The sequence below is a fragment of the Medicago truncatula genome, chromosome 1 (genome assembly GCF_003473485.1).
Source record: "Medicago truncatula cultivar Jemalong A17 chromosome 1, MtrunA17r5.0-ANR, whole genome shotgun sequence".
In the NCBI taxonomy this organism is placed as follows: domain Eukaryota; kingdom Viridiplantae; phylum Streptophyta; class Magnoliopsida; order Fabales; family Fabaceae; genus Medicago; species Medicago truncatula.
The window spans coordinates 12,775,504-12,790,084 of NC_053042.1; the positions used below are offsets into that span (position 1 = coordinate 12,775,504).

A 14,581-nucleotide genomic window follows, 5' to 3' on the forward strand; every position below is an offset into this window, starting at 1 on the left:
ATTCAGTCAGCTCATCCTTGAGACCTCTTAATGTTACACCAAAGGCACCGAACCTTCAACCTCTGAAGTTCTCCGCCGTTGAATTGTGCATGAACGTCGATCCACCGGGGCATTGTTTCAAATCTACACAATTAGAAATTAAAAATAATCAATGAAAAACTCATTCAAACACTTGTACTGAAAATTTGACATAAACCCTAAAAATCCTAAACAAACCCTAAAAAATTTATAAAATTCGAAAAAAAAATATAAATTTAAGCAATATATCTTCATTATATCATGTATTCATAATATATGTTAATAGCATTTCAGATCTACAACATAACTATGTTAAAAACAAAAATTCAAACCCTAAAAAATTTATAAAATTCAAAAAAAAATTATAAATTTAAGCAATATAACTTCATTATAACAGATATTCATAATATATGTTAATAGCATTTCAGATCTACAACATAACTATATTAAAAACAAAAATTCAAATTTTAATAATTAAACAACAACTAAAATTATAAACATATAAACACATATACTAACTAAAATGTATGACAATAGCATAAGTGATAACTTACTTGTGATTTAGTGGAATTTTTTTTTGGATGATTTGGTAGAGTTTTTTTAGAGATTGAGAGAGAGAGAGAGTGAAAATTTGAGAGAAAGATGGTGATGGTGATGATGGAGTGAGTGTCTTGATTATGGCTACTGGCTTGAATATATCACGAACACAACGACAGTTAACTGCCGTTGGAGCTAGCAGTTGTTAACTGTCGATGCTTAGCCTAACGGTTGTTAACTGCCGCTGGAGGTAAAAACGTCATTTACTTGTGTCAGTAGGAAGTATTCATTGTCAAAAAAGCAATTTTCATAATTTAATATAGTAACTCATATGACTTAAGTATATTTTTAATAAATAGATAATGTAAGATGAAAAATGCATAAGAGTCTGGTTGTTATCTTGTGCCAATTGAAAACGTGGAAGTTCTGTAGTTTGTATTGAGAGTGGATCATGTATTCTTTTTTATTTCAAATTTAGAAATTGGTATAAATTTAATATCATTAAAATAATAAGTATAAATGGAGAGAAAAATATAAAATTCTATAAGTTGAAATTCTACTTAAAATATTATTTATGTTGAACGTGTTTTAATTAGCTGTCATAGCCATAGTTTTAAAACTCGGCTCGGTCATCGACCCGACGGGGGTACTGGGTCAATGGTCGAACCACCGAGTCATTGGTCGAACCGCATGACTGAATCAGAACCACTCGGATGACTCGGTTAGATAACTCGGTCCTTAGATTAAATTTATATAGTTATTTAACCGGATTAACTCAGATTGAGTCGGTGACTCGGTCACTTTAGAAACTAAAATAATTAATGAGTGTTGTAATTTAAGAAAGGTTTACATTTAAGGACAAAAATAAAATCAAATGGGTGTTTAAATATATGGATGAAGAGAGTATTACATATTCAAATAAATATAGTAAAATAAAACTATTCTTTCAAAAAAAATATTGTAAAAAAAATGTTTATTAAAATATTTGAGATGTCGGACAATAATATTTAAATGATAAGAGTGAGCTTGGTTCCTTAAAATAAAAAAGAGTGCTTGGTTCCCTTTAAAAAAATAGAAACGTTTACTTGTATAATATATTATGAAGATAGAATAAAAAATAAAAAGAGAATACATGTTTTTTTTTTTTTTTTAAGAAAGACAAAATACAAGTTATTCAAAAAAAATAACGAAAATACAAATTATGCAAAAAAAAGAAAGACAATACAAGTTCAAATGTGAATGGAAAATCAATATGGTATTTTGAATTAATATATAATCAATATGAATCAATATTTTATCACAACAAACAAAAGTGGTGCAGTGGTTCTTAGTGCCTTAGTAAATGCATGTGTGCCTGTTCGATCCCCAGCTGCATCAATTTTCAATTTTTTGATATATAAAACAATTGTTCATTGAAAAAACCGGTCAGCTCATTAAATCACCGGTTCGCCGGTTTTAACCGAGTTTTTCCGGTTCATGCCGGTTCTCACCGGTTTAAATGCATGACCGATCCAATATGTCAACCGAACCAGTTACCCCTCCAGTTCACGGTCGGACCGGTTCGACTGACCGGTCCGGTCCGGTTTTCAAAACTATGGTCATAGCTGTTAGTATTTGTTCTTATCATGTAGTAATAATTCCTATTTTTTACTCTAATAATTGTGGTATCAGAGCTTCTCACGAGGCCTGGTGATTTGGGAATTTGAGAGCTAAGAAACTGCAGTTTTCTTAGAAAAGTAAGTGTGAGAGAAACCAAAAATTTGAGAAGAGAATAACAATTTTGTTCAACCTGCCATACCTAGATTCGATGGTCATTATGATCATTGGTCTATGTTGATGGAAAATCTCTTGAGATCGAAAGAGTACTGGAGCTTCTCAAGCGTTTACTTCATTTAAAAATTTTAAAAGCTTGGTTGAGAAAGAAATAGGGGCTTCAATTCAATGCCTTCGAACAGATAGGGGAGGAGAATTCACCTCTAAAGAATTCAATTCATTTTGCAACTTACATGGCATTAAAAGGCAATGGACAACAGCTTTTACACCTCAACAAAACGGAGTTGCGGAAAAGAAAAATTGGACTATTATGAATATGGTTCGTTCAATGCTGTCAGAAAAACATGTCCCGAAGTTCTTGTGGGCAGAGGCAGTAAATTGGGCTGTTCACATCCTGAATAGAAGCCCAACCTTGGCAGTGAAAGATAAGACACCTGAAGAAGTGTGGAGTGACATCAAGCCTGCCGTTCATTATTTTAAAGTCTTTGGTTGTGTTGCACATGTTCACATACCAGATGCTAAGAGAAAGAAGCTTGATCCCAAGAGCTTTTAATGTGTGATGTTGGGGGTAAGTGATGAATCCAAAGCATATAGACTTTTTGATCCAACTACCAAACATATTGTAATTAGCAAAGCTGTGATTTTTGAAGAAAATGAGTGCTGGGATTGGAAAAAAAGTCTAGAAAATCAGAAATTAAATGTATTAGTTTGGGGTGAAAGTGAAGACGAAAGGCATGATTCCCCTCAAAGTGAAGAAGAAAACGAAAATTCAGAAGGTGGAGAAGAAATAGTCATTCATCAGTAGAGGCTCTAGAAGAAGGAAGGGTGAGACAGCCACCAGTATGGATGAAAGATTACGTGAGTGGAGAAGGGTTATCAGAAGAAGAAGAGACACAAAATTTTGTGATGTTTACTATAACATCTGATGCAACAACATATGAAGAAGCTGTCAAAAGTGAAATGAGAATGGAGAGATTGAAAAGTACAAGGCTAGACTTGTAGCTAAAGGATACTCTCAATAATATGGAGTTGATTACACTGAAGTATTTGCACCAGTGGCTAGATGGGATACCATTCGAATGGTAATCGCTCTTGCTGCCCAAAAAGGATGGAATGTGTACCAGTTAGATGTTAAGAGCGCTTTCTTACAAGGCGAGCTGAATGAAGAGGTTTTTGTTGATCAACCACAAGGTTATGTGGAGAAGGGTGATGAATTGAAGGTGTATAAATTGAGAAGGGCATTGTATGACCTTAAACAGGCACCACGAGCATGGTACAGCCGCATTGAAGCCTATTTCACAAAGGAAGGATTTGAGAGATGTCCATATGAGCACACCTTATTTGTGAAGCTAAGTGAAAGAGGTAATATTCTCATTGTTTGTTTTTATGTTGATGATTTAATATTCACCGGTAATGATGAGAATATGTTTAAGGAGTTTAAGAAGTCTATGGAGAAGGAATTTAACATGTCAGACCTTGGTAAGATGCACTATTTCCTTGGAGTTGAAGTAATTCAAAATGAGGAAGGAATTTATATTTGTCAAAGGAAATATGTAACTGACTTGTTAGAAAGGTTTGGCATGGAGAAAAGTAATTTGTCTAGGAATCCTATTGCTCCTGGGTGCAAGTTGATTAAAGATGAAAATGGTGTGAAGGTGGATGCTACAAAGTATAAGCAAATTGTTGGTTGTCTGATGTACTTAGCAGCAACAAGACCTGATCTAATGTATGTGTTAAGTCTAATTAGTAGGTTCATGAATTGTCCAACTGAGTTACACATGCATGCAGTCAAAAGAGTACTCAGATATCTCAATGGCACAATTAATTTGGGGATTATGTATAAGAGGAATGGAAGTGATAAGCTGGAGGCATACACAGATAGTGATTATGCAGGTGATTTAGATGATAGAAAAAGTACTTTCGGATATGTATTTCTGCTTAGTTCAGGTGCAGTCTCATGGTCATCTAAAAAGCAACCGGTGGTTACTTTATCGACAACTGAAGTAGAATTTATTGCAACTGCCTTTTGTGCTTGTCAAAGTGTTTGGATGCGAAGAGTTCTCGAGAAACTTGGTTGCACTCAATTTGGAAGCATCACTATGTATTGCGACAACAACTCAACAATAAAGCTTTCAAAGAACCTGGTGCTTCATGGTCGTAGCAAACATATTGATGTTCGCTTCCATTTCCTCTATGGAACATTAGAACTAGTTCATTGTAACTCTCAGCATCAAAAAGAAGATATCATGACAAAGCCGTTAAAGTTGGAAGTATTTGAGAAGCTACGTGGACTGCTTGGAATGTCTTTTATGCCTACTACATAAACTAATTGCAGTAGTGCAAATAGTTTAAGGGAGGGAATGTTGAACGTGTTTTAATGAGTTGTCATAGCTGTTAGTATTTGTTCCTATCATGTAGTTAATAATTCCTATTTGTTAGGAAGGGATAGTGGGATTGACTTAGTTGTTCCACTATTCACGTTTAGTTAGTGGAGTCATTTTGTTTAGTTGGTTTTATCTCTGTAAGGCTATATTTTTATTTTTTTTGAGGGAATCTCTCTGTAAAGCTATATTAAATAGCGGGTGCGGTTATGGTGCATAAGGAAATCCTTCTGCACCTTGCATAAATCCAGAAATAGAAATGGTTTTGGAGTACAACTCACAGAAACTATTTTTACAGGAAAATGGTTTTGGCATAATTTTATACAAAACATACTATGATTTATGCAGGGTGTTGGAAACCATTAAGTACATCTAATGGTTTTAGAGTACAACTCACAGAAACCATTTCTGGATTTATGCAGGGTGCATAAGGAAAATTTCCTTATGTTTTACTCTAACAATTTCAAGAAAAATTATAAGTGGAACAAACTTCTTTACCAAATACATCTCTTAAGATCAAATTAAACAAATTCATAAGCAACAATTTATAAATTACCCCAATTTCTCCATCGTTTTAGTATTTTTATGATAACTGTGGATATGTATGATTAATTATGTGACTTTTGTGAAATCATGTTAATTGTGTTTTAAGAAAAGTGTGAGAGTATTAAGTTGTTGGCATCAAACTTCAAAATTCGTTATCGCGATAAAAAAAAAGTGAAACCTTTCCTTTCAACAAGAATTCTTTCATGCAAATAATCTAATAAATCCAAATCAACTAGAAGACACGTAAAGTGTCCAATAGTGCTTGGTTTAGTATGCTCACTCAAGGATACGTGCTTGATATGAATGCAATAGAAAATACGATCTTGGGTCTCCAATACACTTGGGGTAGGTTTAAGATTTTGATATTCTAACATTCAAAATTTGTATTTTATATATTTGAAGGCTTGAAATCATTAGTCCAAGAAAAAAAAAACCTTAGAATTATATTTGGATTAAGGGTTCCAAAGCTCCATTACTCCAACTAACACGAAGGTCTTCTTGAGTAGCAAGAAATCATTAGTCTAAGAAAGAAAAAAAAAACCCTTAGAATTATATTTGGATTAAGGTTCCAAAGTTCCATTACTCCAACTAACACGAAGGTTTTCTTGAGTAGCAAAAGAGAACTCGTAAAAACCATGCCTAGAGACACCATTATTCAGTTTCCAATAGGCTTTCACGAGGTGAGAAGTTTTACATGTAGGTCACCTACACGAAGAGGTGTACTACCCTTCGATGAAAGAACAAACCTTGCCAGCTATTATTGTAACTAGCAAGACCATTTTTATACTCATCCTCCGAAATTTTGATTGGGAGAAGGTTTCCTTTAAGACAAGGTTTCACTAACTAAATTGCTTGGAATATTGCATACATTGGATATAACTTGTGCATTTTTATTTTTTTTTGGATCATCCTTGGTTCTATAGTGATTTGTGGAGGTGGTTTTGTTGCAACCATAAATGACCAAGGGAGAGGTTTTGATCGAAGATTGGTGGTGGAAGCCATTAAAACGGTAGTCGTTGAAAGCAACAATCCTCAATAAGAGTTCCAAAAATCAGAGTTCATAAAATGGTGCAAGAAATCAGTGACGATGGAATCCCTGATGCAAAAAACCTCCTGAAGACAGAGATCGCACAGACAAACCCATAGATCACACAAATCAAGAAACCACATATCACATTGAGAAACAAACCACAGACCGCATCGAGAAGTTCCCCGATGCAAACACAAAATGATGAGGTCCTACCCAACGAACTTAGAAGACCTATAGTGGAAACGACACCCATTTTTAGAACTAAAAAACTCTTACTATGTGTGTATGCGGGACATGGTGTCGCGCATGTGAAAGGAGTTGAGTTTTGGCAAATCAGAATACATAATATGTTCATACGCAAGACATGATGTTGCATGCACGTAAGTCATAGAATCAACATTTAAAGGGAAACTTTTAAAGATTATGAGTTATCCTCTTGTTGTCTCATTGTGCAGATTTAGTGCATCTTTGTGAGTTTCAAACTTTTCTATCATAAACCGTTTTATCTCATGATTTTATACTTCATTTTGGGTGTTAGAAATCTTACCAAAACTATATGTTAGTTGCTTCTAGTGTTGTGATCGACTTGGCCTTTGATGTTCAACACTCACTTGTGGAAAAGATTCAGTTGAGGTAAGGATGTGAGATGATTTTTGTTTGGGTTACCATGAAACAATGATTGGAGACAAATTAGGGAATGTCTAATTCCAACATTGTTAAGAGTTAGACCAAGAATTAATTAAAATATGAATGAAAAATGATATTTGAACTATCACTTTTTGACAACTTATGTGACAATTTTCTCTTTCATACTCACATTATATTTTTACTTTATCTCTTTATTGTTTTAGATTTTATGCCACTATTTAAATTTGTTTCTGTATGTTGATTGTCCAATAAATTATCCCAACAAAGGGGTTGTTCAAATAACACTTCTCGATATCAATTGGTAACATTATTAAGGTGTTATATAATTTATCTTAAAATAAGTTAAATTACAAACGGTGAAACCCTATCCCTATCAACATACAGTAAGATCCTCTTGATGTGGCAAAAAACGAAAATCATGGTCTACCAGAAACGACGTAGCATTGAAGAGTTTGATGGTCACGGACTAAATGATACCCAAATGTGGAAAAAAAGAGCATCACATGTGACAAAATGTGACATAATGTTTACCTATAATTACCATAACGAACATTACTGAACACAGACTACTTTTTCTCTGCTTCTGGGACACGGTCAGTACGGTCAGGCATCGCCCTCATTCACAAGTTTGAATAAATTAATAAATATTATTGACGTGAAATGAGAGCAAACACTAACGATATTGATTGAGGAAGTACATACATTACAGTGCATGTTATCATGATAGCAGTTACACTTCAGATAGATAGGATCATTCATATTTCATCATGAAGTACTTTAAGTCAACATGCATGGTCCTTACTTAGGATTATCAATTTAAATAATAACGTTGACATCGGTAATAATTTTAGCACGTTAAGAATGAATATATATGTCGATTTCAACACTAGATATATTTTTCAAATATAGATGTTAATGGACGACAAAATTATTTATAGGTTTTTGTTAATGATTGTCTCCAAGACGTTTTTTAAAGATTTTTAATTAAGAGTTATTGCTTAAAAAAGTTAAATATTTTAGCTTTTAATAGTTTGAGTGCATAATTTTCATATAAATCTATCGCTTAAGGTTTTTAATATTGCCTCGAGACACTTGTTAGCAAAATAAAAAGAATGTTAATATAAAAATAAAAAAAAGTTAATCGTGTGCATGTTTCTTTCACGTAGCAATCTCTTACTTTTGAAACTTTGTTAGTTAGCATAAAATATGATATTATTTGTTATTAAAAAAATGGTATTAGGTGAAGAACTGAAAATTCTTGATTAGTTGTTTTTGTTGTTTTTTTTTTAAGTTTGAAGAGATTTAATTTAATAGTCAATTTGATATATGATGAATTGAAGGGAAATATTATGAAACTGAAGTGAAATCAGGGTTTGTCGTTTCTATTGGAATATAGCAAACATGTGAAGATTCTCAAAAGTGAGAGCCAGCTTCATTATGGTACAGAACCTGGCTTTACCACGTGCTTTTACAGTTACTAAGTTTACCTTATGAAATTCAACGCAACAGTAGTAAATTTATCACTGCAAAAGAAGGAGTAGAATCTGGTGAGGTTTAGTATGGGAAAGCTACTTTTTTTCTACCATGGGAAAGTTAGTTTTTGACCATTAGATCAAACCAAAAACACATCCTTATCATACTTCCTCATCACTAGATTTTGTAATTTTATTATTTTAAAAACAAAAAATATATTTTGAAATTAAAATAAACATTTAAAAATAAAAAATAAATTTAAAAATATGGAAATTAATTTTCCAAAATTTTAAAAAATATAAATAAACTTGTTTTCAAAAAATTTAATTATGATTTTCGAAGATTAAATTTTTGTAATTTTCAAAAATTAATTTCCATATTTTTTTAGAAAAATTTCTAAAAATATTTTTTTGTATCAATCAGACTTTTATTTTTAAATTTTTATTTTAATTTTGAAATATATTTTTTATTTTTAAAATAATAAAATTATAAAATCTAGTGATGAGGGAGTATGATAAGGATGTGTTCTTGGTTTGATCTAATGGTCAAAAACTAACTTTCCCATGGTGGGAAAAAAGTAGTTTTCCCATGCTAAACCTCACCATAGAATCTATCTTGACAAAGTGTCTGAAATTGGGAAAAGGGTGTATTTGAGATAACTACATGGATTATCAATAAGTTCCAACCTAATTGTTGGAGACTATTAAGGATTTTACTATAGATTTGAGTCGTTGAATGTGAAGAAAGTCGTAAAATCCTAAATTTTAGGATTTAAGTTGGGATTTTCACAACAATATTCTCGACTAATTTCCTTATCAAGAGGTAAATATAATTATTTTTGTAAGTTTCATTGAGCTCGAAGGTTTTTCATGTCTTGATGGCACATACATTGCACATTTTAGAATTCATAAACTAAAATACCAATTGTCAATTACAAAAGAAAAGTAAAAAAAAAAAAAAGTTTAAAACTAGGGCATTGTTTTTGAGGTCATAAACTAGAACATGTAAAATGTTGATAAACTTTTTTTTTTGCTTCCTATTTAATTTATATCATCACCCAACAGCTTTTTCCATTGTTGATCTTCAAAAAGGTTGATTTCCTTGTGTTGATTCCAATTTAGGATCCATGTTGTTCATTGCACTCATGGAGTGTAGTTGCTGTTCTCTTTGTGAAAATCCTCCACCACTTGTAGTATTCATATTTCTCACCATTCCTCCAACACCAAGAAAATCCAAAGTCAATTTATCTGATCCTCCAAAGCACAAATTACCAACTAGACTTTGTTGTGACGATGACATCTTTTTATTCTCATCCTCAACATTGTGAAACTGACCAAGGTTATTGTTATCATATATTGAAGTGTTTCCATTCCCAAGAGAGTTCATCAATCCATGTAGATGTTGATGTTGTTCATCAGATTCTACACCATTGTTATTGTTGATAGTTGTTGTTGTTGAACCAATTTGAGCAGCTTTTTGAAGCAATGCAGTTGCCGACATGTGTGGCGAAGACAACATGTTCTCTTGTTGTTGCATTGATGAATTACCAAAGAGTGAAGAAAAACCTTCATGATGTTGATGATGATGAGATTCACTTATGTTGTTGAATTGATCATGCATTGTGTTGTTACCATTGGTATTTGGAAAGAAGCTTAGGTTAAAAGGCGATACCGACGAAGAAGTTGTGTTGTTATTGGTATTTCCTTGAAGATCAGGAAGTTGCATGAGACCATGATGAAGATGAAGTTGTTTGTTTGAGAATTGTCCTTGATGAAGGTCTTGTTGGAAAGTTTGATTTGGATCAGTGATGAAGAAAGGTGAGGAAGACATTGATTGTTGTTGTTGTTGTTGACCAAATGATGATGATGAAGATTGATGTAAAGGTGAGATTAAATGATGTTCATATTTTGGTGTACAAGGAATGTTACCTAGGCTTAATATGTTGTTGTTTGTGGCTCCTTGTTGGGTGCTTATTTGGGATAGACCTAAACTCATGTGGTTTGTGGAAAATAGATGAGTTGCCAAAGGGTTCATGTTTGAAGGGTGTCTTGCATTTTCATGTGCTAGTGCATCACAAAATGCTCTATGAGTGATGAAACTATCACGCCTGCAAAAATCACAACATTGGAAATAACAAGTTTGTTATTGTTAGTATCTATCTAAATAATGAAGTAAACACAATTTTAGTCATTGTAAAAATACATCGACATCTTCGTTACTATAGTTTTGGTGTATAAATGTCTAATTAATGTCTCAAATTTTAGAAATATGTGCATTTATATTTTTTATTTAATTCAAAACTATATTAATGGAAATGTCCATTTCTTTTAATATATATACATTTTAAAAAGCATGTTATTAAATTAATTAGTTAAGTTTTAATTTTTAGGATTTGATCCTTAAACCTTTTTATTAGTATTTAATTAATCTCTTAGCTTGCCAAAACCATTGTCTGCATGAGAAATAATTCTAAGGTAATTAAATTGGATAATGGTTCTCTTGTTTCCTTGAGTGAATAAACCTCTAAAGGGAAGAAAGAAAAAGGAGATAAAATATGTCCTAGGTGTGATGGACAAATGAAGAGAAAGATAGAGTTTAAGTAAGGTGGTACTAATAAGGAGTGTGAAAAATGGCTTAAATAATTGAATTTATCCAAAATATAATTTGGGTGACCTTAACATGATCGACTTATTACACTATAAAGTGTCCCTAACATGCAATATGCTCTCTTTTTCAAAAACATGCAATATGCTTCATCTAATTGGGCTGCAAAGAAGTAATTAATGAGCGATGATACAAATTATTATAATTAACCAAATAAGAACCTAGCTAGTGACTACACAAAGATACAAAAAGTTTACTACCAAGAGAATTTTTTAATGTATAAAAAGTGAGATAAAAAATTAAGTCTAAAATTAGAACATAGTATAAAATTTATTCATACTTTACCCGTGTATGGTTATTATATAAATGTGAAGTATGCAGGATTTTAGGGAAATATATTTCATAAAAACAATTAAGGGAACAAAGAAAAACTAAGCATTAAATAATGAAGACATATTTTGATAAAGATTCGATCTAAGCATTAAACAATGAAAAAAGAGGGCCCATGGGATTATGCCAAAATCTTATACACACCAACAACTCCTTATCGAACTACCACTTTGAGTCCTCTCTTTGATCACTGAAAGCAAATAATTATTTTACAAAATTGATGAAAGCCAATAATCAAAACCATACAATGGGGCCACCCTCAATTAATGCAAACTGTCTCATGGGTTTGTCCACTTCTTATCATCATCATATATAATTCTTGTGAATACGATCGTACTATTAAAAAGGTGCTATATTCCCGGAAAATCTTTGAGAAAACATGAACAATAGATATGCAAAATTTAATGCTAGAGAATTTTTGCATTGATGCATAAATCACTTGAAGAAATAAATTAACCATTGACCATTATAAGAGTATTGTACAAAATATATATTGCCCTAGTTGACCGTAAAATTTGATAGAGAAAAAATTATCTCTCTCATAACTTAATGGTATACAACCATGCAATTATATATATTATGGACTTGAAAAACATACAAAACTGACTCAAAAATATTCATCATAATGAAAGAAGAAGAAGAAGAAGAAAAAGTTGTACAAAGTTATAAAACAATGCATAAAATTCCAAGACAAAAGAAAACAAAACCAAGCAAGTTCAACTCATGTGAGAACAAACACAGTATCACACTGTGCTGGTTTAACAACATGTGAATGGGAATAAGCATAAAAGTGGCGTTGTTCCCAAAGCACAACAAAAGAAAATAAGTTGAGATTGTTTTGGTTTTTTTGTATTTCATCTTAAAAACATTTTCAATTTTTTGAACCCCATTTATACACTGTACTCACGTGCAAGCAGTCTACACTGCCATATCCTCCACTAAAACCCACGCATAAACTAACACAACAAAAAGCTTCAATGGTCTTGCCCTATTTTAACTTTTGTTTACGACCATTTTCTTCAACAACCTTTGTTTGTTATTTTTCATTTTTATTTTAAAAATTACTCAAATTTACTATTCTTGGCATCCATAAGAATCTAGGTGAGGACAATGTGTGTGTTACATTCTTCATGGTCTAATCAAAATGCTGCTTAGAAAGCTTTAATTAATTATTATTTGCTCAAAAACTATTTTATAACAATTATAAATTGTCAAAAATTAAAGACAAATGTAATTTAAAACTTTGGCACCAAATTAAAATGCATCAATAGATTGAACCAAATTTTAATATTGTTGAAGATAAAAATTTTGCAATTTTAATTATATTAACAAAATGGTGTAACTTTCATTCTGTCAAACAAAAAAATAGATCAACCATGGGTAATGTGTATTAACATGCATATGTTAAGTTTCTTTCAAGTTTATGGATTAATACCACAAAAGAGAATCAACTAGAGGGTTGTCTAATACAAAACCAGTTTCAATTATGGATCACCCTATTTTAAGCAAATTTTAATCAATTTTTTTTTTTTTATATGTTTTCTCAATAGTGTATGACAATGTGGAATTTGCATATAAAAAAATTTGAAATTTAGTTTGGTACCTTGAGAAGAGAGTGCCACAGTCACATCTATACTCCCTAGTACCACAAGTCTTAGAATGAGCTTTCCAATCAGATTGAACAGCATATTTCTTAGAACACTTTTCACATTTCCACTTTTTCTCACCATGCTTTCTAGAAAAGTGCTTCTTAATTCCAGTGAGGTCACCAAGAGCCCTTGAAGGGTCATGGTGAACACATGTTGGTTCTGGACACAAATAAACCTTTCTCTTTGGCTCTTTGTTACTCTTTTGCTTTAGCTTCCAAGGCAAATTGTGTCCTCTTCTATGTAGTTGTAAATTTTGCTCCCTTTGAAACCCTTTTTGACACACTTCACATACAAATCTGTTTGTTGCCATTAGGGTCTTTGGAGATAGTGCTATCACCTCTGCATCTGGATCTGTTTTCATATTGAAATATATTTTAAAAGCAAAAAGCCAAAAAATTAAAAAAGTTACACAACTTTATGTTTTTTATTTTTTGTTTGTTTTGAATGGCATGGTTCAATTGCATGTTGAGTTCAATTGAGTAAGGACTAATCAATATTTTTTTCAAATAAAATTTGTTTAATAGTAGCTTAAACATAATTTAAAAAGTTAAGAAAAAAGTCAAATAGTATATATAGATAGATATACATAGAGGGAAGAAGATTTCCCATTCAATTTCAAACCACTTTTCATTAAAAAAAAAAAAACTTTGATAACCCTATACTAAAAAAATTCAAGATTAATTTAGGGTTTACTTATCAAGCTTATATTTTGAGAAGAAACCCAGAAATATTTCACAAAAGGGTTATGTTTAATATAATTATAAATCATTTAAAGTATTGAAATAATGAAGAATGCATAAAGGTACTTGCATGGTGTTCCAGGTTGATTTCTTCTTTTTTTCTGAGGAACTAAAGGTTGAGCAGCAGTTGATGAAGCATCTGTGGAAGATTGATGTTGTTGAGTAATCTGACTTTGATTTTCTTGTCTGATTTCCAAGAAAGGTGTAGATGATGAAGCAGCAGCCATGTTTTCTTGATGCAAATCTGAAATTTCTTAAATTTGTCACAATCTAATAATATTTATCATCTCAAACTAAAATTAATTGCATGTTTTCTTGTCTCTTGGAAAATAAATAAAAAAAGGTATAGATAAAAAAAAACAAAGAAAGTAATGACCTGAATTTTCCTTGCTTTCTTGTCTCTTTGAAAAAAGCTTTTGAGAATAAACCCAGAAAACACCAAGAAGAATTTGTATCTAAGGAGACAGCAACAATCCTTAGATAAAAGAGAAGAAAACAATAAACTTATGAGTAAAAAATTTGCTACACCTCTCTTTTTATTCCTCAATCATTTGATGTTTTTTCTACATAAATAATACTACTCAACATACTTGTCCACCCATACAAATACCCATATCTCTTTCTCTTTACACTATTTTGTCTCTTCCTTTGATTCTATACATTTGCAAATACAAAAAAAAATTTACCAAAAATTATTATGGAGGGTAATTTATGTCACTATTATTATGCAACTCTTAAACAGCACACAGGCTACTGTGGTTTTTGGGGCCACACCGACCTGTGTGTAGGCCT

At 31.8% G+C, this 14,581-nt stretch overlaps 1 protein-coding gene across 1 annotated transcript; it reads right to left on the minus strand.

The window, feature by feature from the left end:
* Positions 1 to 9,256: 9,256 nt before the first annotated feature.
* LOC25482698 (protein indeterminate-domain 5, chloroplastic) lies at positions 9,257 to 14,438 on the minus strand. Its single transcript, XM_024778859.2, has 4 exons — positions 14,166 to 14,438; positions 13,860 to 14,033; positions 13,004 to 13,400; positions 9,257 to 10,513 (listed from the first exon to the last, which is right to left on the minus strand). Exons 2-4 carry the CDS (start codon positions 14,014 to 14,016, stop codon positions 9,490 to 9,492), a joined length of 1,578 nt encoding a protein of 525 aa, XP_024634627.1. The 5' UTR covers positions 14,017 to 14,033; positions 14,166 to 14,438; the 3' UTR covers positions 9,257 to 9,489.
* Between the last annotated feature and the right edge of the window lie 143 nt (positions 14,439 to 14,581).

Coding starts and splice junctions, on each gene's coding strand:
- LOC25482698 (XM_024778859.2), bottom strand. CDS start 14,016: ATGGCTGCTGCTTCATCATCTACACCTTTCTTGGAAATCAGACAAGAA. Junction 13,401..13,859: donor AAATCAACCTGGAACACCAT/GCAAGTACCTTT, acceptor ATATGAAAACAG/ATCCAGATGCAGAGGTGATA. Junction 10,514..13,003: donor TGTGGCACTCTCTTCTCAAG/GTACCAAACTAA, acceptor TGATTTTTGCAG/GCGTGATAGTTTCATCACTC.